At 41.0% G+C, this 26186-nt stretch overlaps 1 protein-coding gene across 1 annotated transcript; it reads right to left on the reverse strand.

The window, feature by feature from the left end:
• Positions 1–437: 437 nt before the first annotated feature.
• Positions 438–25587, reverse strand: ITIH2 (inter-alpha-trypsin inhibitor heavy chain 2). The gene is made up of 21 exons (XM_052680968.1): positions 25398–25587; positions 23740–23814; positions 19816–19851; positions 18917–19089; positions 18109–18213; positions 17609–17771; positions 16041–16148; positions 14387–14515; positions 13604–13720; positions 12139–12307; positions 10888–11013; positions 9890–10071; positions 9168–9353; positions 8264–8403; positions 7518–7690; positions 5484–5618; positions 3462–3575; positions 2752–2950; positions 1926–2098; positions 1186–1297; positions 438–779 (listed from the first exon to the last, which is right to left on the reverse strand). The coding sequence occupies exons 1-21, from the start codon at positions 25479–25481 to the stop codon at positions 632–634; spliced, it is 2847 nt and encodes a 948-aa protein (XP_052536928.1). The 5' UTR covers positions 25482–25587; the 3' UTR covers positions 438–631.
• Between the last annotated feature and the right edge of the window lie 599 nt (positions 25588–26186).

A 26186-nucleotide genomic window follows, 5' to 3' on the forward strand; every position in this document is an offset into this window, starting at 1 on the left:
ACCAAAACCGAAACAAGATATTCTGGGCTCACCTAATTTATTTTCCTGCAGTGTAGTAGCATGAGCTATTTCAAGGAAATTCTGACCACTGGTTAGCACATCTGTAAAGGCTAGGGACTCTTTATGATCCCAGTTTCCTTTTGTGTTAGATTTGTCAGGTATGTCATGCACATCATCCTTGCTGGGCTTATTTTAACCACGCTGCTTTTTGCCAAATCCAGCAACGCATGAAGTTACATTTTTCCCTGCTCTCTGAAAGCACAAAAGTTGAAAAGCATGAGTTTTTTTTAAATCTGGTTGTGTATGATACTAAGATTACAGGTGCCACCACAATGCTATTACAAGTCTGCTGTGAGATGTCTATTGCAAAACAGCTGAAATTTCTAATGGAGCTTGACTTTAGTGGTTGTGAGACGCAGCTAATACGAGATACCTCCTACAGTCCAGCATGTCAGTTTATTATAGATTTAATTTTTGAATGGAAGAGGGAGTTACATTTGAAACACTGATCACTTACAAAGGAAATGTTGGTGATGTTTGGTCAATCTGGCTTGGAAGGCTGCCAGCTACCAGTCTGGGTGTGAAGGAGCAGAGAAGAATTTTCTATAATAAACTGGTTTAGCTTGAGCGTTCAGGGTTCCTTCAGAAAGCTGTACAGGTGGGGGACAAGGTAATCTTTGTAGTGGCCATCTATGAAACCTTTCCCACTGTTGTGCACAAACCAGCACTGCACGTCAGTCCCAAACACACGGTTTGTCCTGTAGTCCTTCTGCAATCCCCTGTGAGGAAGAGGCCATCCAATATGAGAGTCACGACAAGCAGACAACAAGACTTTGTTAATCCTGCTGGCTTGCAGTACTTCTCTGCCAAAGTGTGAGTGGGTGCAGAGTGGAAACAACTGCAGAATGCAATGAATTTCACAGTTCTGTGACTGCATGGGCCCTTTTGTGGGGATCCCAGGTACTACTACACAGCCAAGGTCAGATGTTGGACAGCAACATGACCAGAACTGTTCATGCAACGTTAAATTACAAAAGAATCCAAGTGTTTTGCCAGCAGCTAAAGACAGATTGTTAGCAGACGAAAATAGGGGATCCCCAAGATCCTTAATTAAGCCTGCAGTCAGTGAGATAATTAAAAAGAGAAGAAAGTCATAAAGAGAGCAATCAAGCACATTATTCCTACCTAGTAACAGTGAGTTTGTTTCCTTTCACTTCCATGGTGGCTTGTGGTTTCTCTGGAGTTTGCCCAGGTCTTTGGTTGTAGATATACACTTCTGGTTCAGATGTAAACTGACCTGATCAAAGAGATTTAAAAGCTCTATGCGTGTTCTAACCTCCATGGCTGTGATGTAAGCTGATGGTAGGCACTTTTAAAAATCCAAACTGGATGCAGCAGGCAAGCCACTCCTGCATGGATCGCAGCATCTTGTCTCCAGCACTAAAGGACTGACCAAATGGGGAGGGTAAAAAGCTCTGCTTCTGAGCCAGAAAACTTTTACTTAATCAGACTGGGACTGTGAAGAGTATTTGGGAAAATAATCTGCTGCACAGGATTCCCACATCATAAAGGGAGCCCTGGGTGGGTCCAGGGCTTGAAGGGCTGTTTTTCTCTATGGACTAAGCCCTTGCTTTTGTTTTGTGTTATTTGCCAAAGCAGCTATTCAAGGGAGAGCTGAATTAAAAACTTCAATACAAAAAGAAGGTTTGAGGGGTTTGTTTCACTTTTTTTTTTTCTTCAAGTCACAACAGAATAGCCAAGCTGGGAAAACCACATAACAGAGTTATTCAGAATAACCTCCTGGCTGCTTATGCTCTATAGAGTTCTTGGAGCTTCCCGGGCACTACAGCAATCCCAGAGCCATCTGATTCACCCTAGCAGTAATCCTTCTTAGTGTCCCCCTTCACCCAACATGCAGTCCTTACCTATCAGCCCTTGTGCTTCAGGAGAAAACTGGTTTTCAGGGGGGATGTAGATTCCCAGGAAGTCAACGTTAACTGGGTGATTCTTCCACACACGGTGCAGCAAAACCATGAAGGACATTTCCTCACCCACTCTGATAGTAACATTGCTTTCTTTTTTCACCGATATGAGAAGCCTAGCAGAGGCAAAACAAAAGAGAGAGCTCAGTCCAGCCGGTCACACGTAAGTGCTCAATCCCCTTGAGATGTTCTAACGCATCAACTGCGTGGAGCTGGCTGACAGGGCAACAGAAACTCACAGCCTTGGAAGCAGCACCCAGAGGTTTGGAAGGATGGTGTCTAATAGGACACTTCATGCCCATGTCCACACCATCAAATCCTGCCCTACAGATCTAAGCTCCTGTTACAAGGAATGGAAATTCAGGAAGTGATCCCATTCCCTAAACAAGGGTCCAGTGCTGTAGGGTCCCCAGTTTTGCTGCTTACTCTCATTCTGCAGATGAAGGTGTGGATATTTGGAGTCATATCAGGAGCCCCTTGGGCACCTCAAATAACACAGGATGCTTATGTTTAGGCAACTGGCTCTTAACATAGTCAGCAGCAGAGAAAGAAATACAGCTTTTCCTAATTCTGCTTGGCCAACTGAATCACTTCCTTGGCCCTGTTGTCTAATCTTCATTAACTTCATAATATTCATAATGAGAACTCAGACTTTTAGCTGAGGAGCACGTGCCCCACTGTAGGCACCTTGCAACCCGTATCTCACCCAGGGTTGGGTAAGCCCAATGTTAAGTTGCACAGGGCAGACAATAAATGCTCAGCAACTTACTGTTTCCGAATGATGTGTCCTGTGTCAGACCAGGACAACATGATGCTGTAAGATCCATCTTTCAGCGTTATGGTTTCTGTGTCGATCTCCACTTTCAGGCCTTTGTTTTTGAAATAAAAACCAAATTTGCCAAAATAGGTGTTGAGTTTCTTATTCTCCTCCTTCTTGGCCCCAATTAGCTGCCCATTGACAACGACTCCTGTGAAGAGCAGAGATGTTGCCTAAATCTAGGGTGATAAATTTTTTCCTAGTATTTAATCTCTAATCTGTATTTTATGTGTATCAGTTCATTTCTATTGCCTCTTGTCCTTCTGCTGTGCATCTCCAAGAACTCTCTGGCTATGTTTGTTTGCTGAGTAGGCGATTGTAGACAGCAACAAGATTCACTTTGAGCCTCTTTCTTTTAAGACTGACCAAACACAGCTCTTTCAGTGTCTCTCTTTACATCCTGTCCTCCAGTCTTATAATCATCTCTTTGGCCACCACTAATTTTGTTCCTGTTTATCAACATCTTTCTTGTACTGGCAAGCTCAAACTAGGCACAGTACTCTGCATGTGAAGGGAAATAACCACTTCCCTCCACCTGCTGCCTCATTCAGGTCACCATGCATCCTCCTTTCAGACACTTCACCTTTACTCTTTCAACACCTCTCAGACCCGAGGGAAGGAAAATCACACTGTAATGTAAACTGTACTTTTTGTTCCCTTACCAGTACTAGGATCAGAAACCAAGTTTAGAATATGTCCGGGATCTGAGTTGATATTAAAGCAGATGTTCCTCTGGCTCTTGGGCAGGTATATGATGAAATGTGGGTCATTGTCAACTGAAACAGAGAGAAAAGACACAGGTTTGAGAAGCAGGCTACAAGAAAATAGGGGACAGACTCTTCAGCAGAGTCTGTTGTGATAAAAGAAAGAGAAATGGTTTCAAACTACAAGAGGGGAGATTTAGACGATATAAGAAAAGGAGTTTTTGCACTAAGGGTGGTGAGGCACTGTAACAGGTTGTTCAGAGATGCCTCATCCCTGGAGCCATTCAAGATCAGGCTGGATGGGGCTCTGAGCACCTGATTTAGCTGTATGCGTCCCTGTTCACTGTGGGAAGTTGGACAGATGGCCTTTGGGGGTTCCTTCCAACTCAGATGATTCTATGATTCTATACCTGTCCTGGAGATGAGGGACACAGGGACTGAGCGACTGCACTCAGAGCATTTTGAAGCAATTTTCAGGACCAGCTGACCATCTCCCTGCCAACATTCAGAGACAACTTTTGTACTCATTGCTGCCAGTAGGGGTATCTTGGCCAGCTTCTACTCAAATACAGCTGTTCCTCATGTTTTAGAAGTATTAACTCATCCTGTAGCCAAGGCAAATCCTTGGCCCTTGATCAGATTTCTCTTTACAGAAAAGTGGTGGCACCTGCAGGTGCAGGGGGGACCTTACTGCTCTCTACAACTCCCTGAAAGGAGGTTATAATGAGGTGGGGGTTGGCTTCTTCTCCAAGGTAACAGAGATGATGAGAGGTGCCTTAATTTGTGCCAGGGAAGGTTCAGATTGTATATTAGGAAAAATTTCTTCTCAGAAAGAGTGGCGAGGCATTGGACCAGGCTGCCCAGGAAGGTGGTGGAGTCACCATCCCTGCAGGTGTCCAAGAAAAGAGTAGATGTGGCACTGAGGGGCATGGTTAATGGGCAAGTTGGGGATGGGTTGACAGTTGGACAGGATGATCTTAGTGGCCTTTTCCAACCTTAACGATTCTGTGATTCTGTGAAATTCCAAAGAGTGAAGAAGCTTTCTGAATATATTAAATCTTCTGAATATGCAGAATATTGGAGATGGCCCTCAGTCTTTTTTCCTTATTTTCACTAACTGCTTGATCTTCAGCTTGATGCTCTTCTGATCAGTTTTTCTCAGAATGCAAAGAATTTCCAGTGCAAAATATGTACATACGGCAGATGGGTCACTTTGCCCCATTGCTCTTCTTTTCCAAGCAGTTTCTTGACTATCTCTGTCTTAAATTAACCCTTTATCTGTACAGGGAAGGTGTTGGATAGCTCTTTGTTTGACAGCTGTATAAATAAACACATCCACACACAGCACACTCGCAGAGTAATTGCAGTTACACTGCTTTTATAGGCAATGGCTCTCCTGAATGCTCTGTGTAAGCAGGCACTGAGATGTGGCAAAGGCCCAAGTGTTAACAGGACCCATCAGTCATCAGTGCATTCTGAGATTTTTATCTTCCACAGAGCATTCTTGCTGCCATTTACAATAACAGCAACTTCACATTAGCTTTGCTACTGCAAAGAAGGCCCGTGAGCAGCCTCAGCCTTGGGGAGAACACAGCAGGAGATGGGGTGACTATTAGAGCCTATTTGGGTCTGAACTAGTCTCACTCTTGTAATTTAGGGAATATTTTTACAGATTCATCTATTCTAAGTCAAAGTGGCTCAATATTTTATAAGGAAAAGTGCAATCCTTGGGCACCAGATGGATTTTGAGGTGTCTGTGATGTATGAGGCCAGCTGCCCCCTCTAAACGAGTGCTGGCTTAAATCATTCTTGAAGCTGAAATTCCCAGAGCGCCCAACAATTACGATTATTTCCTTTATTTGTTTATGGTGTAATGAATGCTGATGCATGGTGGTTATTTGCAAAGAAAGACCTTAGAGGTCTTTTCCAACCTTTATGACTTTATGATTCTATGGCCTTATGAAATCCTGTAGCTTTTACCTCTGTTTATGCTGACAGCAGACACAGGAGGACTCCTTTGCTCAGGCATGAAGCTGACTGGCACAGCGGTGACATTGGCCCAGGATGGGATACCTTTATTATTATCAGGTGCATTTGGAGTTAATCCTAAAGTGCCTGTTAAATGACAGTCATAATTAGGTTTTCATTAGTGAAGACATTTTAATAGTGTAATTTTTAAAGTAATGTGTTGAATCAGAGCCTGATATCATTATACCACGTAAAGTAGGCACGGCACTATTTACTACAGGCAAATCTACAATAAGGATCCATTTGCTCCATTCTCACCACCAGGGTAACATGATTCACATACCATTTCAGTTAAGCTTCCCATAAGCTATTGGTGAAAAATGGAGGCTGACATTTTAACTCTCATTCATGTGAATGGGACCCACTTTGGCTAGACCCTCAAAGCAATGCTGTGAGTGTTCTGCCAAATGAAAAACTGCATGTTTAAAATCTAGAGATCCCAAGAAGAGGGTAGATGTAGCAAGAAGCTTTAGTTCAGTTTTGCAATCAGTCTGTTCTGATAAAAGGACAACTGACCAATCTTTTGAAAATGTGTCATTTCAGTGGAAGACACTTTGCTCACGCAGACGGAGGAGCTCTAATTAAATCTGTAAAGGGACAGACAGAAGGCTGCTTCAGATTACCCATTCCATGCCTTGTATACACAAACATTTTGGTACAGACTGCATGTTTTACACAATCACAAGCAAAGATTGTCACTCGTCAAATCACTTTGATAGTACTTCTACAGCCTCTGTTCTCTGCTAAGGTTCAGAAGTCATGTTCCACTGCCCGTTTTGACCCTGATTTCAGTGCTGTCAATGTTTGACTACTCTGTCAAACACCAAAGGACACACGGACCTAATGTTAAAATCACTCAAGTCCTTTGAATTCTAGAACAAAAGAAACATGATCTGAATTAGTCTGCTGGTGTCACCTGTCATGAATTTGCACAGTAATACGTGCCATTCCTGTGCTCACCTGTTTGATAGTCATGAGCTGTAGCACATGGGGTGAGTAACAAACATTTCATTTCTCTTTGGATCTCAGCTGCAGACTTTCGAATTGAAAAGACAAATAAATGAACTAGAAAATGACAACTGACAGACGTGAAAATTTCATTTCACTGAGGCAGGACATGGTTATAGTAAACCAGGAGTGTGAGAACTGAGTCTGCTGAATGTGCTTGGGCTCTTAGCAATGTCACCATCACTTGCAGTGTGAAATGTCAGATGTCCATTGCCCTAACATAGACTGCTTCTTTCCTTCATAGACAATTCAAACTCTCCTATTTATTAATAAATTGCAAATCATTAGACTCAGTTGTCCAAAGAGTTGATCTTGTACTTTCAGTGCTTTCCTTACATTGCGTTGGTAATGTTTTCCTAACAGCAACAGTCGTGCTTTTTCAAATTGCTGACTGGTGAGGACACAGAACAACTGGATGGGGATGACCCACAGTCATTGCTTTGCAATGGACCCTATCAGCTGATGCCAGAACAAGGCTACTTCACCTCATTTGGCTAGAAATAAGGTTGCTGTAACAAGGAACATGAAGTATTGGGTTTAAAGGAGTAATCCAGGAGTTTAGTTAATGAGGCACTCCATATTATTATGACATCTCAGATACCACATATACTTACACCTGATTGCTAGTAACCTTGGGAAGCTTCCAAGAGAAGAAAGTGGTGATGAGATACAGTTTGGTCAATTCTACAGCTTGTGAGGAACTAGACGTATCTGCCTCAGAAAGAAGATGTTCCATATGTGACATAACATGTTTATTGGGAAGCTTATCTCTCTAATATGCTCACTGAATCTCCAATAGCTCCAAAGAGCACTTGCTTAACAGGATGCTGTGAAAGTGACTGAAGATTTAGTCAGCTTTCCCTGAAAGTTGTCCTAAAAGCACAAACTGCCCATCTCAACAATGAACATGTTAGTTTTAAAAAATCAACGATAACAAATCCAAAATGACAGATAGTGTAGCAGGCCTGAGACACTGACCTGAGCAGCATCCTCTTCTAGGGTCTTTGGGCTGATCTGCAAGCATTATCTCATCTTTTTCAGAGTTCTCTATCAGCATGGAAGTGAAGGGTGTAACAATATGATGGTCAAGGGACATCTGCAGGATGGATTTGGTGATGTTCCTCTTCAAAGCTGCAGTGGGGGCTGTGTTTCTGGGTGGAAGATAAAGCAGAAGGCATAGTTAGTAGTTCCTCACACCAACCACAGTGTTTGTGGCTCCACCACAGAGCAGTCATAGAGTCAAGGTGGTAGGATGCAGATGCTGCAATAAGGCAAGGCTGAAGGCGTACACGAACACACTGTACAAGCAGACTGTTCTAGGCTTCTGTGGATGTTGGTCTGGACACAGAAGCTCAGTCTCATCTTCTGGTCCCAGCAGAAGACCTCATTCTTCTTCACATGGGATTCATCAGACTTCCTAAAGTCAAAGGGCTTTTTTTTCCTGAAACTCTGTAGCTCTTATGCTCAGAAAAGCAAATTCTTTTCATTTCCAGTCAGCTCCACACCCGGGTCTGTCAAAGTCAGAGATTTCCTCTATTTAACTGCTCCCAAACTCTATTACCTGATATCTATGAGTGCTAAGATGGGAGTGTGAGGACAGAAGATATCGCCTATCTTCACTCTGATTTATTTACCTCACTCATTTGAAACCCTGTGGTCTCAGAAAAGACCAGATTGCTCTCATGCTTCACTTCCCTGCCATCACAGACTACATTTCTCCTCACCTCTCTGCCAGCATCTGGTTGACAGTCAGATAGGCCCACAGCTTCCTAGTGAATTCAGGATCTGCATATTTGTCTTTCTTCATGAAACCATCCAGCTCTTCAACATCTCGCAAGGTTTCCATGACAAGCTCTGCATTTGCCTAAGCAAGAAATGAGAAAAAAGGACAAGGGTGAGCCAGGTGAATGGGGTGTCTCTGAGGTCCCCTTTTGTCAACTCCTGAGATGCTTGGCAGTAAGGACTTACTCTGGCTCTGCACACAGTCACTTACAGTTCAGAAAGCCCCAGAACTCCATTGGAAGGGGAGCAGTGTTTCAGCTGCGAAGAATATTCAACATGCTTGATTTCTGTAGCAAGTATCAAATCACAGTTTCCAAGCCCTGTAAGTGTTGTTAAGTCCTCCTCAGAAAGAAGGATCCAGATGTATTTCTTCCTCACCTCTTTCTTCTCCAAGTGGAGGAACAGCCATTAAATGAGTAATATGCCACAAGGCATACCATGAAAGAATAATACAAGGACCTATCATGATGTAGAGGCGCCAGCTTGAAGTCCCCAGCAGCAGCAGTTTCAGCCATGAAAGGAGATACATTAGGGGGTCTCCCTGCACCTCCATAAGGCTTGAAGGATGACTTCATAATCTTAGAACAAATTCTGATTTGGAATTGAATTTTGTACATTACATTTCTTATAAGAAGCAAGCCCTTCTGAAGGCTTCAGAGAGTGACTGCTCTTGGCTGTAACTTGAAGCTGTTATGAACACCTTGTGGGACAAACCCCTGTGAGGTTCCCCACACTTCCACTCAGGACCCAAACAGGCATAACACAACCATCAAGGAGACTGGACACATGAGTGAACGAACCAGCCCAAACTCCAAGAGCAGGCATCCTAGAGAGGGTCCCACTCACCGCTGTCGCTGTGACTACGCTTTCCAAGTGCTGGAGGTTTGCAGTGTCAACCTTCCCAGCCACCACTATTTCTGAGCCGCCAAAGTAGTTGTGGAAGCTGCTCTGGGTGACATCTGACACCGACTCCTGGGGGTAGTTGAACTGTATCTTCTTCAAGAGTGGGGTGGAGACCTGGTTGTAGAATCTCTGAGATGGCAGGGAACAGAGAAGTGAGTGTGTTGTACCCAAAGCAAGCTTCCCACATGGGCCACCCTGACTGAGAGGAGAGCAGGTGACAAAACTGGGAGCATCAGTGGGTAAGAAGGACTTTCCCTGCCCCAGCAAAAGTAGGCTTTATAATTAAGCCTTAGAACATCTGTATATGGGTAGAGCAAGGAGGTCTGGCCTAAATCCTGTGGAAGCCAAGGGATGGTCCATCGGTTGTTCTTAAAAATGTGTTCATGCTACAACTAAAAGATTTGAATGAAGGTGTGTTATGTGCCTGAATTAATCATCAGATTGGCCAGGTCTTGGCTGTTGTGCAACATGGTTGCTTCTCACCTAATTTTTGCACTTAAGCTAAAGCATGGTTGTCATCTTGCACAACACTCCAAAACAAAGAACAACTTTAATGACCTCCACCTCTCTAAATTGTGTCACTCCATTCTAGTTAGTGGAGTTAGCTCTTCAGCTATGAGCAAAACTGGATCCTCAGCTTAAAAGGTAATGGGCTAGAAATGTACCTTCATTTGGGCAGAGGTCTCCTGATTTCCAAAAATCCGTTGGGCCATGCCACGGTTGTCAGTTGCGATTCTCTGCAGGAAATCATAATCTACATCAAACCCAATGCCGAGGCAGAAGAGAGAGAATTCATCCTTTATGCTCTGCTTCACATTCTTCTGGATCGTTGTCAGCTTTAGCTCACCTTTGAGAAACACAGAGTGACATTCATCTGAGCAACGGTGGACGTCTCCGTTAGGATGAGAGCATTCGTGCCCTTGAAGTGTCTCTGGTTCTCTCTTAATTATGAGGAACGCTGAGGAAGCTGGCTTAGTTGCTAAATCTCCATTTGGCCAGATAAACCCTACATAAAGTGACATTTTGGCTTCTTCGGGATGGAGATTAGCAACTTATTGCCACTGAAGATAATTCTTTTGAACTTTTTTCTGGTATATGATACATATTCTTTGTGTTTGCAGAATAACTTCCCAGGGAGTCTGCAATTATAATGCATCTAGACTTCTCCCAGAATTTCTCCTTCAAGCTCTCTGCAGGCTAATACAATTCCATACAGGTTTTGTTTGTTGACATCCTCCCACTGGGACTGGCTTTTTAACAAACCTATGGCAGTTTGTCTTATGGGCTGGCATCTTACACTAATGGATTACTTCTGACCTTTACCAATTTCAATCCAGATCAATTTGCTTTCTACCTTATTTTCCAGATTTTGATGTTACACTTGGGACTGAGTAATATTAAGAGTTGGAATTATCAGAAGAGGAGATTTTCTCTTACACTGTTCTGATTATCTCTCCTACAGGACTTATGCATCTCTGTAGTTGCTCATCTTTTGTGAAAGCTTACGTGCACAGCCTCATGGCATCTATAGCATCTGCAGCAGTGCAGCCATTGAATGAAATAAAATTTTTTTTTTAACTTACTATCGAAGTGTCTAAATATTGCTTGCATTTATGAGGCTAATTCCACTGTCCTTTCTTCTAATTTAAAGCAGAATCCTTACCTACAGTTGGGTCTCCATCAGAAACCAATACAATCATGGAAACTGAGTTAGGGTCCAACATGCCTAAATTCTGGGCTTCATTCAGGATGAATGTGGCTCGGAGAAGAGCTTCATTGATATTTGTGCCTGCCAATGACACAATGAAGAAAACAGGTTTGAATCTTGTGGAGTGTCTTGTCAAATACAGATCAGTTCTGAGATTCTAGTGGAATTAATCAGCATGAACAAAGACCTGAGATTAAAGCAGCAAAACCTCCCCTCTGTGATTCTTATGGTACATCTGCTACCACTCTGGTTCCCTAAGGAAACAGAAGCTGAAAATTGTTGCATGTTGATCATTGTGTTAAATAGACCTTTCACTGTTTTCCTCATTTAGTGTTACACCATTTACTGAAATGGAAAGTGTCAGATTGGTGTCATAGTGCTGTGAATAGAAATAGCTTATAATCTATTTGCTCTTGAGTTTGTCCACCAGCATGATGGTGATTTTAAAATATGGGAACACATATTTTGTAAGTATTTAAGCACATTTGTATATAGGCACACTACACGTTTTGCCCTAAGTTTCATTAAGAGAGCAGATCTTGATACTCCCTTTTGCACTGGGCTGTTGTCCCCATGTGGGGCTCCTCATCCCTCCTACTATCAGTAATTCCAGGGGGACCGCAGTGAAGCTTCCGAAGTCTGAAAAAGGCAACTGTTCTTGTTTACCAGACAAGGAAATGAAGCATAAAAAGGATGGACACTTTGCCTAGGTTAGCACTTAATAGAACATCAGGTAGTCTACAACCTATAGTCCTTGGAGACCCTAGAGGTAGGCTTGTGAGACTCTGCTTCATAACGCTGATCTTTCATGGATACTTGGGGTCTGTAAGGCTGCAGGTAGGCCCTATAGATTGAAAGCAGCTGTCCTATGGTGCCATAGTGATGCAAAGGTGACGTGCAGCCATAGACATACCTCATTGCTGGGAGCATGATACTATGGTGATGCTAAGAAGGAAGAAGTCTCTAGAGCTCTTTTACTTTCTCCCTATGTTCCCATCTGTCAGCCTATTCAGTGGAAGGAGGTGCCATCCCATTCCCTAACAAAATAAACTGGAAGCTTTGGTCTCCTTTAGCCCAGGACATGTTTTCCCCAAATCAGGATTCAGACTTTTTGTTAGGAATACTCCACCAATCTGAATGTTGTCCGAGGTACCCATTCCTGTGATACCTAAGTGTCAAGAGCACCTTGCAATCAAAACCTCATACCCCCGTTGGGATGGATTGTCTGGATGTACTTCTTAGCATCTTCAACCTGTGCTGGGGTAGCTGAGACTAAATTATCCCTCCAACATCGGACATTGTGGTTGAAGTCAATAAGAGAAAACTGATCAGCAGCACGGAGCTCGCTCAATATTGCCTTCATGGCCTCGATGGTCTGAAAAGAGGAAATTCCAGAAATAACAGGTTTAAGCTTTGTTTTCTTTAAAGCATTTTCTTAACATGGCTGCAAGTAAACAGATGCCTGTGATGAATAGGAACGTGAGCGTTGGAATCCAAAAACAGCATCTGTTCTCTAGATCTCTTTTTTACATATTTCTAACATAAAGTAGAACTTTTCTCTAAAGAAACACAGGGGAAAAAATGCAATTAGCAGGAACAAATCCATGTGCCTCAACCTATCCTTGCTTAACACTTGCTAACAAAGAGAGTGTGAGAGAGAAGCAGTCTGTGAGACACTGTGGTCCAGGAGAGAGGAATTACTTGTACTAGCTGAGGTGACTTAACTCTGCCTGCACTGCTGTCATTTTGGGCTGGGTAACATCTGTTTGAAAATATGTGATTTAAAGAAGTGATGATTAGCCTACATCCCAGTTTTGCAGCATTGATTTCCCCAAGGAAGAAATGTGCCAAGCCCTGGTATTATACACTGAAGCAAATTCAAACATCCTTAGATCATCCCAGACTAATATCCAGCTCTTGAAAATCTTCAGTGACACATGATTTACAATCTCACAGACTTTCCCCTTAGCACTACAAAGCTTTTTCTGTATTATCTGATGTAAATCTTTCCTGCTGTAAATCCATCTGATTCCATCTTATTCTATCCTGTGTGGGCATTAATGTCAGTTGTTGGGTTTTTCTTTTGGAACAATTCTTGAAATATATTTGAAAGCTGATTATGTTTCTCCAGGACTTCTTTTTTGCAGAATAAATCAAATTTCTTGCCCTTCTTTTTTCCACGAGTTATATTGTCTAATCCACTCTTACTGCCCTTCAGTGGGCAGTCAGCAACTTAGAATCATAGAATCATGAAGGTTGGAAGATCATCCAGCCTAATCACCAACCCATCAACTTGTCCATAACTTTTTGAAGGCAGGGTTATAGTACCTTCACTGAGACTTTCCCAGGATATAGTGAGGGAGATTTTTAAAAAAAAGGGATTCAAGGTCTTTATAAAATGCTTTATGATCTGTCAAATAAAATTTCACTTTACTATTAAAATCAGTGTTCTAATGGTATCATCTCTTCTTTACAATATGGAAAGGAGTATTGCAAATAAAGAGTAAAATGAACTCTTTGATTCATCAAATATTCACCAAATACAGTGAGCATTTGACAGAGTAAAGTGTAAAGAACAAACATGGTAAATCTGAATGGCAACCTGCCATAGAATTGTATGGTAAAGCACATGGGAAAAGTTGGCAGGAGATTCTCGAAGTCAAACACTTACTTGTTTCATTTTCAGTCCCCACATTGATCCACTGACATCTATAACAAACAGAATGTTTTTGGGCAGGGGATCAAGATTTTCCGGAGCAAAGAAATGAATAAAATAGCCATTAAAAATCTGCAAAATAAAATAATAATAAACCTTGCTGTAAAATGAGCTGTGCTAAAGATGCCAAAATAATAACAGAGCAGAAAATACTGTTACTCTCAATGGGTTGGTTGCTACTTCCAGTTCTGCACATACACATGTATTTGTAGCCATGCACTGTCTACTCTTTACTGTTTATCAAGGAAAGCAGAGCCTGGTTCTCAGACAACCGCCATGCAATGGCATGGCGATGAATAAACATGTTTTTAAAAAGACTATTCTCTATGTAATAATTCAACTCCCATATCTTTGCTTCATGTTAACATGAAAATATCGATGTTTCTCTCATAATAAATCAGTACAACTTCCACTGAGTGCCCTTTGATTCAACATTAAATCACCAGATGACTGCTAGATATGAAGACATTGGCCTGTGGACAAAACAGAAATCTGCTCCTGACTGTAGGATTGTGACTTAGTCATAAATTAAGTAAATCTGTTCTATCCACTTAAAATCTCTCTGTTCTTTCAATTGGATACAAAGCTCTTTCTGATCTTGTCCTCTCTGCACGTACCAGTGGAGCTTAATTTCTGCTTAGCGAACTGCAGAAGTAATGCAATGATGAGGTTTAGCACAGTTTGCCTAATGACAGCAATTCCTCTATTCACAGGTCCTGGTTAAACAGAGATACTTACTTCTAATTCCCCACCTGTGCTCTCTCTGTTCACATCATACTGCACCACGAAATTTCCATCTACTGCTGTGGATGAGCAAGTGGGGCATTTTCGTTGTTGAGCCATTGTGGGCTTGAAAGAAATATGAGCCTTGAAATGAGAAGTGATCATCAGTTAATGAGGAGTGGAGAGAAAGGCAGATCATTGAAATAGAGAGTTCATCCATTTATGAAAGATCTTCTTTTACAGAAAGATTCTCTTCTCTCTTTATTTACACACCCAGTTTAAATGGAAAATGGATTTTGTCACTTGAAAACAAAAACTGCGCTGAGATTTGCCTGGGTATGCTGATTCATTAGTAGCAATTGTGACACAAGCATAGTGACTCATATCTTCTGTATCAAATATTTCCATCAGAGCTGGGCAATTCTTTTCTAGAGAGCAATATTCTGCCTTATTTATCATTTTCTTAGTTGAAACTATGCTGAGCTTAATCAATATTTTGAATTAGCTTTCAAAGTAAGTTTGTTGTTGTTTCTTTTTTTCCCCTGAAGAAAAGAAAGCTTGTAATTTGTCTGCAAACTGAGTGGTAGAGTTCTTCTCATTAGTCTTGCGACTGGTTATGCAGATGTTATGTTATTCTTTGCATTGCATTTCTCTGCTTTGACAGATCACTCAAAATTTCTGAAGAAGTTAAATCAAAATATATGCATCCAGAGGCAAACTGTCTTGTATGCTTGCAGTTTCTGCAACATCTTCTTTGTAAGGTCTTTGGAATGTGAAACCTTCTCTTTCTTTTAATGTTATGAATACCTGGGACTATTTTAATATTGAGGACATTTTGCTATATATCTATCACATATGCTGTTAAGAATACTGCCATAACAATAAAGGTGAATAATGGCAACAAATAACACCTTCAGGCTTGAGAAGAATGTGCCATAAAAGCAGGTGAACGGGGCTCTGAATTATTGTTCACTTATTTGCCTTCAAATTCTTGATTAAACTCTCTCAGATGATATCTGCCTACATTACCTTTGAATTAGTTCGCTGAAATAGGAATGTGAGTGAATGAGATATGAAGCTGAGCCTGGATATCAAGGAACAGTACCGCCTGATAAATTATGATAGTAATATACACAGACTTTCTGGGTCTGATTTACACACCTTGTGTTAGATCTCTATCAGAAAGTGAAAAGAGTTGTACCTTCCCAGAGTCACCGATAGACATTTATTGCAGAAAACTGTCTGCTATTGGAAGGTTTATCCACACATGAGAGCTATGATAGAGAAAGGTAGAGTAAGCACGTCAGGGAGAAGAGCAGTCCTAAAAAAGTTTCCTAGGTAGATGTTCCCAGTTGGAACTGAGATTGTGGAGCAATGTTTATTCTACTTGACATTCGCCATCCACCTTTTTCATGTCCAGCAATTCCTGTGTACTGCTCTTTCAGAATTACAAATTGAAAGATTTGCACAAAGAAAGATGGTCTACACTCTGTTTCTGTATTGCTGTAGTAGTTGAGCATCTTGTACATATGGTTAGATAGCAATAAAGAAAATAGTGTATTTTGGTCATATTTTTAATGCTTTTAGGAAGTATGAGAAAATACCATGGCTGTGGAGGAATAACTATGAAAACTGAAGTGTCATGCTGCTTCCACTCTGTAATTGTTACCTTTTTCTCTCCCTTGGAGATGGTGGTGATTCCATTGAAATGATCTCCAAGCGAATTGGGAACGTGCACGTAGCGAATTCCCTGTGGCTCAATAATGCGGACATCCACCTGGAGGCAGGAAAGGAGGACATTTAGTATGATGCAGTGCCACTGCTGTGTCAGGATCCCATAAACCCTCCACAGGCAAACTCCAGAAAGAGAGTGGGATATTCTTGAGAATGCTCTCGCAGGGCTAGTTTCACTTGGGATGGGGGTCTATGTAATGCTAAAACTATGATGGAAAGACAAAACATATGTCCAAAGAATAGGATGAATTTGGCAGAAATGCTCATTCTTTATCCTTCTGCATCCCCTTGTGGAAACTAACAGGATAGGAGTCAACATGAAAGCACAAATCCAATTCGTGCTTTCAGGAAAGTATGAGTTGACTCTGCCTAACTGCTGCTTTGGGTTCTGAGGCCAGGAAGAACACAAAATGTTGTGTTCTATTCTCCTCTGCATAGGATGGAGTGTACTTTCACTTTTGGTTAGATAGCCAGAGTGATTTGGAAAATGAAGGTTTTATCATGTTGGTCTGAGATAAAGGCTTTTTGTGGTTGGAGTTCTAGTAGTAAGTTTACTAGGAAGCAAGATACAGTGTCCCTTTTAGTAGGACTTACTCAGGCCTTTAGAAAGCTCGAAGCAGACTACAGCCTGCACTAAGGAAATGTGAACAGCGGACTTTGATTTATGGGGTTTACAGCTTGTGCTGAAGTTATAGAAAACTGAAAAACTTTTATGACATAGAAACATGAGAACAGGCAGATGGAAATGTCCAGTGAGCCCTCAGTTCTGTCTCTTGGCAGATGATACAGGATACTCTTGGAAAGTATGGGCAAGAGGGTACGAATAAGGCAAATCGTTTTTAGGCAGCCAGATGTGGAGAACTTATCCTACAGAGAACAGCTGCTCTAATAGGACACTATCTAATCAATTTGGGATTATTGTGAAAAGCCCTGCTCCAAATAAACTGCGCATTTTATTTGCTTTCCTTCAGTCAGGGTGAGTTTACACAGAGGTATACATGGGCCAAAGCTCGTTAGTCCAAGGGATTCCGACATGAGTCAGTCACAGTTCAGGAAATGCCCAACTGTGTCATTAATGCTGGAGAAGACTACTGAGATCATTCAGTCCAACCTTCAACCCACCCCCAGCATGTCCACTAATCCGTGGCCTCAGTGCCACATCTCTACGTTTCTTGAACACCTCCAGGGATGGTGACTCCACCACCTCCCTGGGCAGCCTGTTCCAATGCCTCGCTACTCTTTCTGAGAAGAATTTTTTCCTAATATCCAACCTGAAATTGACAGGAGGCAGGATAAATTTGCTGACCACTCATATAAATATATGAGTTTGAAGTTTCTCCTGATGGCCTGCCAAGTGGCCTTGAGGCTATTTGTTTCAAGCCAATATTAAAAGAAGGAGCAGTAGAAGAAGTGGCCTGCCATGAGGCTCATAGAAACTTCCTCTGCCTTCTCAAGAAAGATTCACTTGTAGGATGCTACCTACACACACCAGCTCTGCTTTACCTCCATGTGCTTCGCCAAGCGCCCCGGCTTCAGTGAGATAACGTGCTCATAGGAGCTCAGTTTCCTTCTAATCATTTCCTGGTAGTGAAGCTCAAACTGGATCCTTGTTCCTGGGGGCACATTCACTTCAGTTTTGAAGTTTTCCATATCCAAGGCATTGCTCCTGAAAAGTTAGCTGTGGAGTTATTTTGAGAAAATACAAGGAAAATGAGAGCTTCTTTGCATTATTTTTAGATTTATACATTTCTGAACCCAGTTTTAACTGTGACCTATACCAGGGAACTGCTGTTCTCTATTAGCACAATACATTTTATCGAGCTGAAAGCAGAAGCACAAGTTAAGTCCTGACACTTAAATATCAAAGTTGCTATAAGTAAGCAAAACCTGCTTTTCCAACCCATTTTTCTTACTAGGATGTCATATCTCTCCTCTGGGATGGGTCAGCTCAGTCCTTCTGTGAATAAGTTCAGTACAGTATCCATATACCAAAATCCTTATACCTCACTATTCCAGCAGCTTTGCCTTTGGCTTTTGCCTGAGAGTACATTCTTCTGGCTTCAGACTTCTCTCGAATTGAGCTGGTAAATGTTATACCATTGACATCCCTAGGACAGAGGAGACAGTCCATTTGCAAAAGAAAAAACTTCATAATCAGTAATTATTATTTTACTTAAAAAATAAAAAATCAGTCCAATCTAACCTCTTTAATACCCAGTGGGAAATAAAATAATAAGGCTCTCATTTAAGATCAAATGAATGAAGCTTGTTTTCCAGCAAATCTGCATCTTTTTGCCTAGCTGCCTCTTTATTTCATCTAGCTGGCACTCTCGTATTCTAAGGAGGAACTGCTCTTCTCCACCTTCTTCACACTTCCCAGTGCTTTGGACAAGACCAGCAGTTACCCATGTCATTGCTGTTTCGAAACATGGATGGGTTCATGTCTGCTGACCAGCGAGCTGGCTGTTGCCTCTTTGAAAAAAGCTGTTCAGCGAGAGCTCTTATTTGGGACTCTCTCTCCTTTGATCTGGTGTCAATTTGCCAAAGACAAGTGATCTGCTTGAGACTCCTGTCCTTTTGTCAATTCTTGTTGACGTTGGCCAACGGCCCTATAATTACCAGGGACGAAGGGATGGACAGATAGATAGTACAATGACATAAGCCTTTTTTCACTGAGAAAGCACACTCAAATTACACTGAAGCTGGCAAATGATAGAAGGTGTTTTGTTTTTAAGAATACTTCTCTCCCACCACTTTCACCTTATTATCGAACCTGTCAGAGCACAAGGCTGATGTCTGCCCACTACTTACATAGTAAAGTTGTCAATAAAAGCTCCTTTGGGAACTTGCACATCAAACACTATGTGCTGGGGCCGTTTTGCATTATTCACCATTTTGGCTTGGATCATTGTGTTGGCCAGCCGTGATGTTATAGTGGACTGAACTTTGTAGCTGTAAAGACCTATCTTGTCATCATCCTCCACCTGTAATTGATAAAATAACTCTATAAATTTAGGATACAGCTAGAAAATGCACCCTAAAGAATGATTTCAGCTCCTTTTATAGCATCAGTGCCCTTTTTTCGATCACTTTTTATTATAATATGGCAGCCAGGTGGATCATGAATTCCATTTCAAGGCACTTCAATATTTTACCCGCGACTGTGGCAAGATACCCATGTGAATAAAATTCATTATAACATTTTATCTGAAAGAGAGAAGTTATTGAGCTGCAGTGCTTTCCTTGCTTTCCAGCAGGCAATCATTCCTTGGAAAGTCTCTCTTGATATAATCCAGCGTAGAAGGGTTATGTAGCAATCCTCAACATCATATACTGAGGAGAAAGGAGCTACTATTTTCAATAAAGGCCCTAACTAAAAAAGAACTGAAACGCTGAATACTGATCTAGTATTGTAAATGGTTAAATCATAGCAGTTGTAGAACAGTATTAAACTGGTACATTAAAATACTGCCTTTGTCTAATCGTTTTTGTTGCTCATTTCTTCATATTTACCATACTCTTCTCCCCAGAAGAGCAGTTGAATAAACAGCATTGTGCAAACAGTCGGCTGTTTAAAGAAATTAGGTTAATACCCAACCAGCAGTAAAAACAAGGAACTGAACAAACAGAAGAATTGATTTCCAAAAAATGGTTAACTACAAAATCTCTTTATTCAATATTTTTCTCCACAGAGGAGGAAAAAAACTCACCAGATCTCCAACATACCCCCAGTCAGATGTGCTTCGCTGGAAAAGAAAAATACAGAGAAAGTATTTCAGCAAAACTATCAGCATAGACTGTGGCTGTTTTAAGAGATCAGACAGTGTAATTATCCAAAAGCTGCTTTCCAAAATGATCAGAATTCATCTGAGTTCTCAGGCTTAGTGAGCAGATTCCTTTTATTACATTTACTTTTATTACTATGTTTTATGCAATATGCATATGTAGGATGTATCCCTCGTATAAGCATATTACATACATACTGCATATGTACATTTTCATATATGCAATTCTGATTATGTACACAATGCTTAGATGAGCTAAAACAATGCTCATTAATAGTTGGCTTATTTCCTGCAATATGAGTAGTCGCATTTGGAAATTTCTATGAAAATGTGGTGACATCTTGTGGCCACTTGAAACATTCTATTTGTAATTCCCTGAAATTCACACGTCTATCCCTGGGGTGGGATTTGGCTCCCCCACTTTTAGGAGGACATGTGATTGCTCAATGCAGCTGCCTGCGACTGGTCTACAGATTGTCACAACCAAACAACCTCAGCTCTTCAGAGCCAACGGAATCATGTCTTTCATCTTGAAATAGATACTTCCATTTGGTTGAACATAGCATGCCCTGAACTATGCTGACTGTTCCAATTGGTGATTCACCATCCATACCCTGGGGTGCACCAGGCCCAGTGCTGTCAGATGGGAGAGGGAAGGGGTTGTCCCCTCTGCTGTGCATTGTGCATCCTCACCTTGAGCACCAAATATAGTTTGGGTGCCACAATATAAGAAGAACATAAAACTATTTTAAAGTGTCCAAAGGCTATGAAGATGATGGCCTTGCCTTAAGCTGGGTTTATAGAACGTGAAACTGACAGCTCTCACATTTTTATGATGTTACAGACTCCCTGAACTACTTCACACACTACTGTATACCACAAAATGAAACTCCTTAACTCCACTGATGATGATCAGGAGTCTAGGAAGACTATTTCACATACTGATGGATTAATTATAAATATGTACAAAACCAGACCAATATTATGCCAGATGGAAGTAGCACTTGAATGACCCAAATCCACAGATGATGCTGATTTCAGTTCAGTCAAATGGTGTATATAAGGCTTGCTGTACATTTAGTAATTTAGTTTGAAGCCTTTTTATACACCAGGAAAGTCTAGATATGCTTAAGAGGTGATACATCTCATAGCAAGATCATTTTAAAGAAGTGATTTTAAGGATTATTTAAAATGAGATAGACTGCAGCATTCCCATCTCACTGAGAACAAACTCAGGTTTTGCTTCACAGCTGTACAGATTCACCTAAAGCATCCAGATTGGGATTTCAGGACTTGAAAGTTAATGGCACCGTAGATACCCTCTGCAAAGCATGATGGATTGATCCTTGCACAGCCCATTGTGAAACTCTACAAATATAATTGTACAGTGAACTGAACCCCTCACATCTGATAAAGAATCAGACTGTGAAGAATGAATACTGCCCTTGGACATATCCTTAGGGTGAGGAACATTAAAGCTGTGAATACAAATTAAGTGAACCTCAAATGAAATAAATTGTTTTGAAAAGACTAAGACCAAGACCTTAGCACAAAGGAGGGTTTTCTCAATTTATTTATTGTGATACTTTTCTGGTTTTCAGAGGGGGCTTGGGTTTCCAGCTCACCTTACACATGGTGCATAAAGCTTTCAGGATGCCTAGGTTTCCTTCCTGATTGTTTTTGTGAGGGCAGAGGAAAAGGGGAGGTAGTGAGAGAGACACTGAGTTTATTGCTCACATGTGTAGTGACTCCCACCACTGTTGTTACTGATCAGACATGGGTTGGCCCAACCATCCCCCTGGGATCCCAAAGGTTGCAGAGATTAATTATTCCAACAGGTCATGAGGACAGAGCTGTAAATAATTACACTTTATGTTTGAGTGCTGATGTGGTTATTGAAAACATGGGCCTTGAAGAGATTTCTGTGGCATGTGCTATTTCTAGCAAGAAAACTTGTGTCTGATCCTTTCTTTTAAACCACATCCAGATCTGCTGATGGTTGCATTGCACAGAAGCAGTGTTTTGTGGAACTCCTCATGTGTGGCACAGTTTGGGTTGGGCTGCAGGCAAGTGCTTCAGGAGTGTGCTGAGACCGGTCTTCTGATATCTGTGCAGGCTGTGGATACTTAGCTCTCTGTAACTCTTTGCCCAGATCACTGTGTGTGAATGTTGCGATGCTGCTCTGTCACAAGAGGTTCACAAGGTTATCCCATGGGCCACTCTATTTCTGTGGTCTCAAGGACCATTTGCATACCTGAGGCACAGTGTTTTTGGGATCCGTCAGTGACCACTTTTTTTTTCACTACAAGATCTAATCTAGTGCATGGAAAACAATTATTTGTCTTTATATCTGATCAGCACGTTCTGCAGAAGAGTTTTGTTGTCTTGTTGCCAATGACCTAATGAGCTCACTGTAGGAAAATCATAAAATCACAGAATATCTTGTGTTGAGACATACAAGTTGAGACCTACAAGAATCAAGTCCAACTCGTGGCTCCACACAGGACCACCCTAAAATCAGACCAAAAATGCAGTGCTAAAACAATAAGTAACTGTGTGCCTGCTGTTGGCCAAGAACTATTGTCTTAAGATGTTTTTTCATCTAATTTATTAATCTTTTATTGTGACTCAACACAAGGGTAAGTCATCCTGAGATCTTCACTCTATTGGTTTTCAAAGACTCATATGAAATGTAAAGAATGGGAAATATATGGGAATAGGATAAATAATCTACTATAATAAAAAGCACAAGTATGGTTGCAAATTGCTATATGCATATGTCTATATTATTATGTATCCAGAAAGCTGGAAAACAGAGACAATATAATCCATATGCTAATAAAGATACGTTGGAAAGAAATGATGCCCTGAAGAAGTGAGGAATTCTGCTTAGATAGTCATTAGATTATTTAAATACTAATCTGGCAAATGTGAACTGGCTTGTTTCATATTTATGCTAAAATATTCCATCTTTCTGGCAGTGTAATAGAATCTTCAGGTGTCAATAAGCCACAATTAGACTCTGTGTGAGGCCCATTTGAAAAAAAAGCAAAACACCTTAGGATAAAGATGAATCATAGTTGCCTGTTCTTAACTTCAAAGATGCTGGGAAATCCAATTTTACTCAAGATGATCTTTTGTTTTTGCTGTACTGAACAAACTCAAGAAAGGCAACACCAGAGCTCTGATGGAGGACAAGGTCCACTCTGAATAACATTTCTTTAATTCAGCACAATAAAACTCAACATCTTCAAACAACTGATTTCATTATCATTATTCTTAGCTAGTACTTGATAAAACACACACAAAAAAAATCCCCAAAACTCCTGCAATGTTGTTTTAAATACTTCTGTTTCAGAAACCAGCAGTGTACAACTATCTGTAACACATCAGCACTCTGGAAATAAATTTTCTTCCCTGTCCTTGGACTTCCCCAGTCAATTTACCACGTCACATTGTGCTGCACTTTTGACCTGAACTAGATATGAATGAATGGACTATCTGCAGGACTACAGTTTCAACATACATTGCCTGTGTAGAAGTTCTTCTTTTCCATTTTTTTTCAGTCCCACATGTGTCACACACAAAATGAGACAGACAAGTATACCCATTTCTTGGCATCTATGTTATGGTTCTACCTTAGGAAGTCAGATATGAAACAAGGCCTTGCTCTAGGTACTACAGAAAGGGTAGCATCAGCAACTAGATGTGTGAATGTCTCAATGTATTTAAGGATCTGTTGGTACCACCTGATTGCACATTCACAACCCTTGAAATGGAACAAACTGCCTGGGGAGAGCTCCCTGGGATTCCTGTTTTCCTTTATTCGAAGCATTGCTGGTACTGTACCTGGTACCTGCCATTTCTTGTCCTGGAGCTTGAAGGAAATCCATCGATTTCTATGTCAATCAGATTTTCCACTTCCTAAAGGAGAAAGAGGAGGAAACAAAGATGTGTCACTGCTGTCTTGCAGTTAGATTTGTCACTTGAATTGTTGCTGATTAGCACTCTAATACAATTCCAAAACAAATTTATGTCCCCATGTACCAGTATGGAGTACAGTTGCAAACCACCTCAGACCAAACTGCTGTGTATTCATACATTCCATTTCCCTCTGTGGACAACCAGCTCTATCTACTCTTATCATCATGACTTTTACCTTCATTTTACAACCTTTCCTTCCAGAACAAGGAATAATATTTAATGGACTGAAATGCCCATTACAAGCAAGAGGCAGGTGATCATCAGGATGTGTCACTGTATGGTAACATTGACATTTCAGATACTGATCTCACCTAAACCAGCAAGTTCAGAGAATTTCTGCTCAAACCACAAGAAATTGTCTCCAATCTTATGTATGGAAAGTAAATTTGTCCAAATGACACAGAAAAACATCAGATCTTTTCCAAATGCATGTCTGTACAAATTAGAAATGAGCTTCTTACACCACAGCAAAACTCTTCTATGTTTGTTAGCAGTTTTATTTATGGCAATTAAGAAGCCAAGGTTCATGAGTTGCTCTCCAACTTAGATGACAGCGTACACACAAAGGTTTGCACAAAATAAACTTGAATTGCTTAAGCACATTGATGTTGAAGTGATATGATGACAGTGATTAGAGAGGAGCACAGAAATATTTTTCTGGGCTATTTTTGACAGGAATCATAAACTCAGGATAAAAATCAGACTGTGTCATGAAAGGTGCTGTAAGAAGAAAGAAAAATGAAAGAATATCCAGACATTAGTCTTGTGTAAGAAAAGAAATCTTCACATGATTCATGCCAACTTAGCTGAAAGATTGCAAAAAAAATGCAAATTTGAATTTGCAGCAGTTTCTAATTCATGTGGAAATGCGTGTAGACACTCAAATGCAATCTCACCTGAATATAGGCCTTTAAATTTTGACTTTTGAATCACAACTATAACAAAACCTCTTTTTATTATTATCTTATCCTATTGCATGCTTTTTCTGTAAGTTATCTCATCCTCCTGCCAAGGAATGTAATGACAATAGGATCTTAACTCTGTATTTGAATTTCTGTTAACAGTAATCTGAGTTCATATGGAACTCTGCTGAAATTCATGGTGGTTCATACAGGAGATCCCATTCAAAAAGACATGTAGATTCTGAGTTTCTTCTTAATCCAGGGAATGGAATCTAAAACACTGAAAATATGAACATAGAAGCCTAGCTGAATATGTAAAGGCTGAAAGCACCAGCAAAAGCAAAGCTGAGTTAAAAACATGAATCCTGTTTGAAAAGAAATTGGAATTGCTCATTCTATCCCAGCTTTAACAACATTAAAAAGTAATGGTGAAGACCATTTGGTGAAATTTGGTGAAAACCAAGCCAAACAACACTATTTTAGCTCAGAGTAGAAGAGAAACTATGAGACACAAGCAGAGCAAGAAGCACCAACCCAGTCCTGCTCTCACTGAAGCCAGTGGCAGCACCAATCTGGACTTCAGCAAGGAAGGCAGCCCTGGGCCCTGCTGGAAATACTCACATCTGGGATTCCATCGATAACAAGATCAAAGCTTCCTACTTCAGAAATGAGGAACACAATCATGAAGTAGATCAGATGCTTCATTTTCTTCCTGCTTGTCTCCTGAGAACAGCCAGCATAGGGACTAGACACAAGATCTTTCCTTCTCTGAGACAAGTTCAAGGAAACTGATGGGGGTTATGTAGTATTTTGCACAAAGTTTTGAAACACTGACTTTGTTTAGGCCATAGGTAAATATTTGCCTTGCAACGCAAGTCAGAGCTGTGGTGTCCGAGCAAGGGTTATCCAAACAGTGTCTTCACTTGGCCCTGCCCTCGATAACAGCTCAGGCTTGGATAGGCTCACCTCTTGCTTTTGTAGGTTCCCATGATGTTTGACTAATTTCCTGCTAGGCACAGACCTTGGATATCCAGGACTTGGAAGGATCAAAGCAAGAACTCACTCCCAGACTGTTTGTAGTAATAAACATAATAAATATAGTATAGAGGTGGAGACTGGCTTTCAGAGTGATGGAGGCAGCAATACTGTGCTTCTTAAAGGACTCCTTCATCCAGCCATCTCACTGTGGTTGGCAGAGACCTTTGGGCTGGATACTGACCCACACAAATACCCTTTTTCCTCTCAGACTGGGATCACATCTGCTGTGATCACATCAGAAAGCATCTGATTACATTTTCAAAAACATGTTGTAAGGCTCTTGTGATTTTTGAAACTGTTTTGGCCTTTCTGCTTCTTTTGTCACTTAAAAAAATGGATAAAGTAAGCCACTGAGGAGGAAAGAAGAATGAA

This window comes from Tympanuchus pallidicinctus, unplaced genomic scaffold (assembly GCF_026119805.1).
Source record: "Tympanuchus pallidicinctus isolate F22 unplaced genomic scaffold, pur_lepc_1.0 scaffold19, whole genome shotgun sequence".
NCBI classification, from domain to species: Eukaryota; Metazoa; Chordata; class Aves; order Galliformes; family Phasianidae; genus Tympanuchus; species Tympanuchus pallidicinctus.

Bases quoted from the DNA above. Each gene is read 5' to 3' on its own strand.
- ITIH2 (XM_052680968.1), bottom strand. From the start codon at position 25,481: ATGAAGCATCTGATCTACTTCATGATTGTGTTCCTCATTTCTGAAGTA. The intron at 19,852-23,739 runs GTACAGTACCAG...TTTCTTTTCCAG, and splicing joins CAAGAAATGGCAGGTACCAG to CGAAGCACATCTGACTGGGG. The intron at 3,576-5,483 runs GTAAAAGCTACA...TCTCTGTTTCAG, and splicing joins TGCTGTCAGCATAAACAGAG to TTGACAATGACCCACATTTC.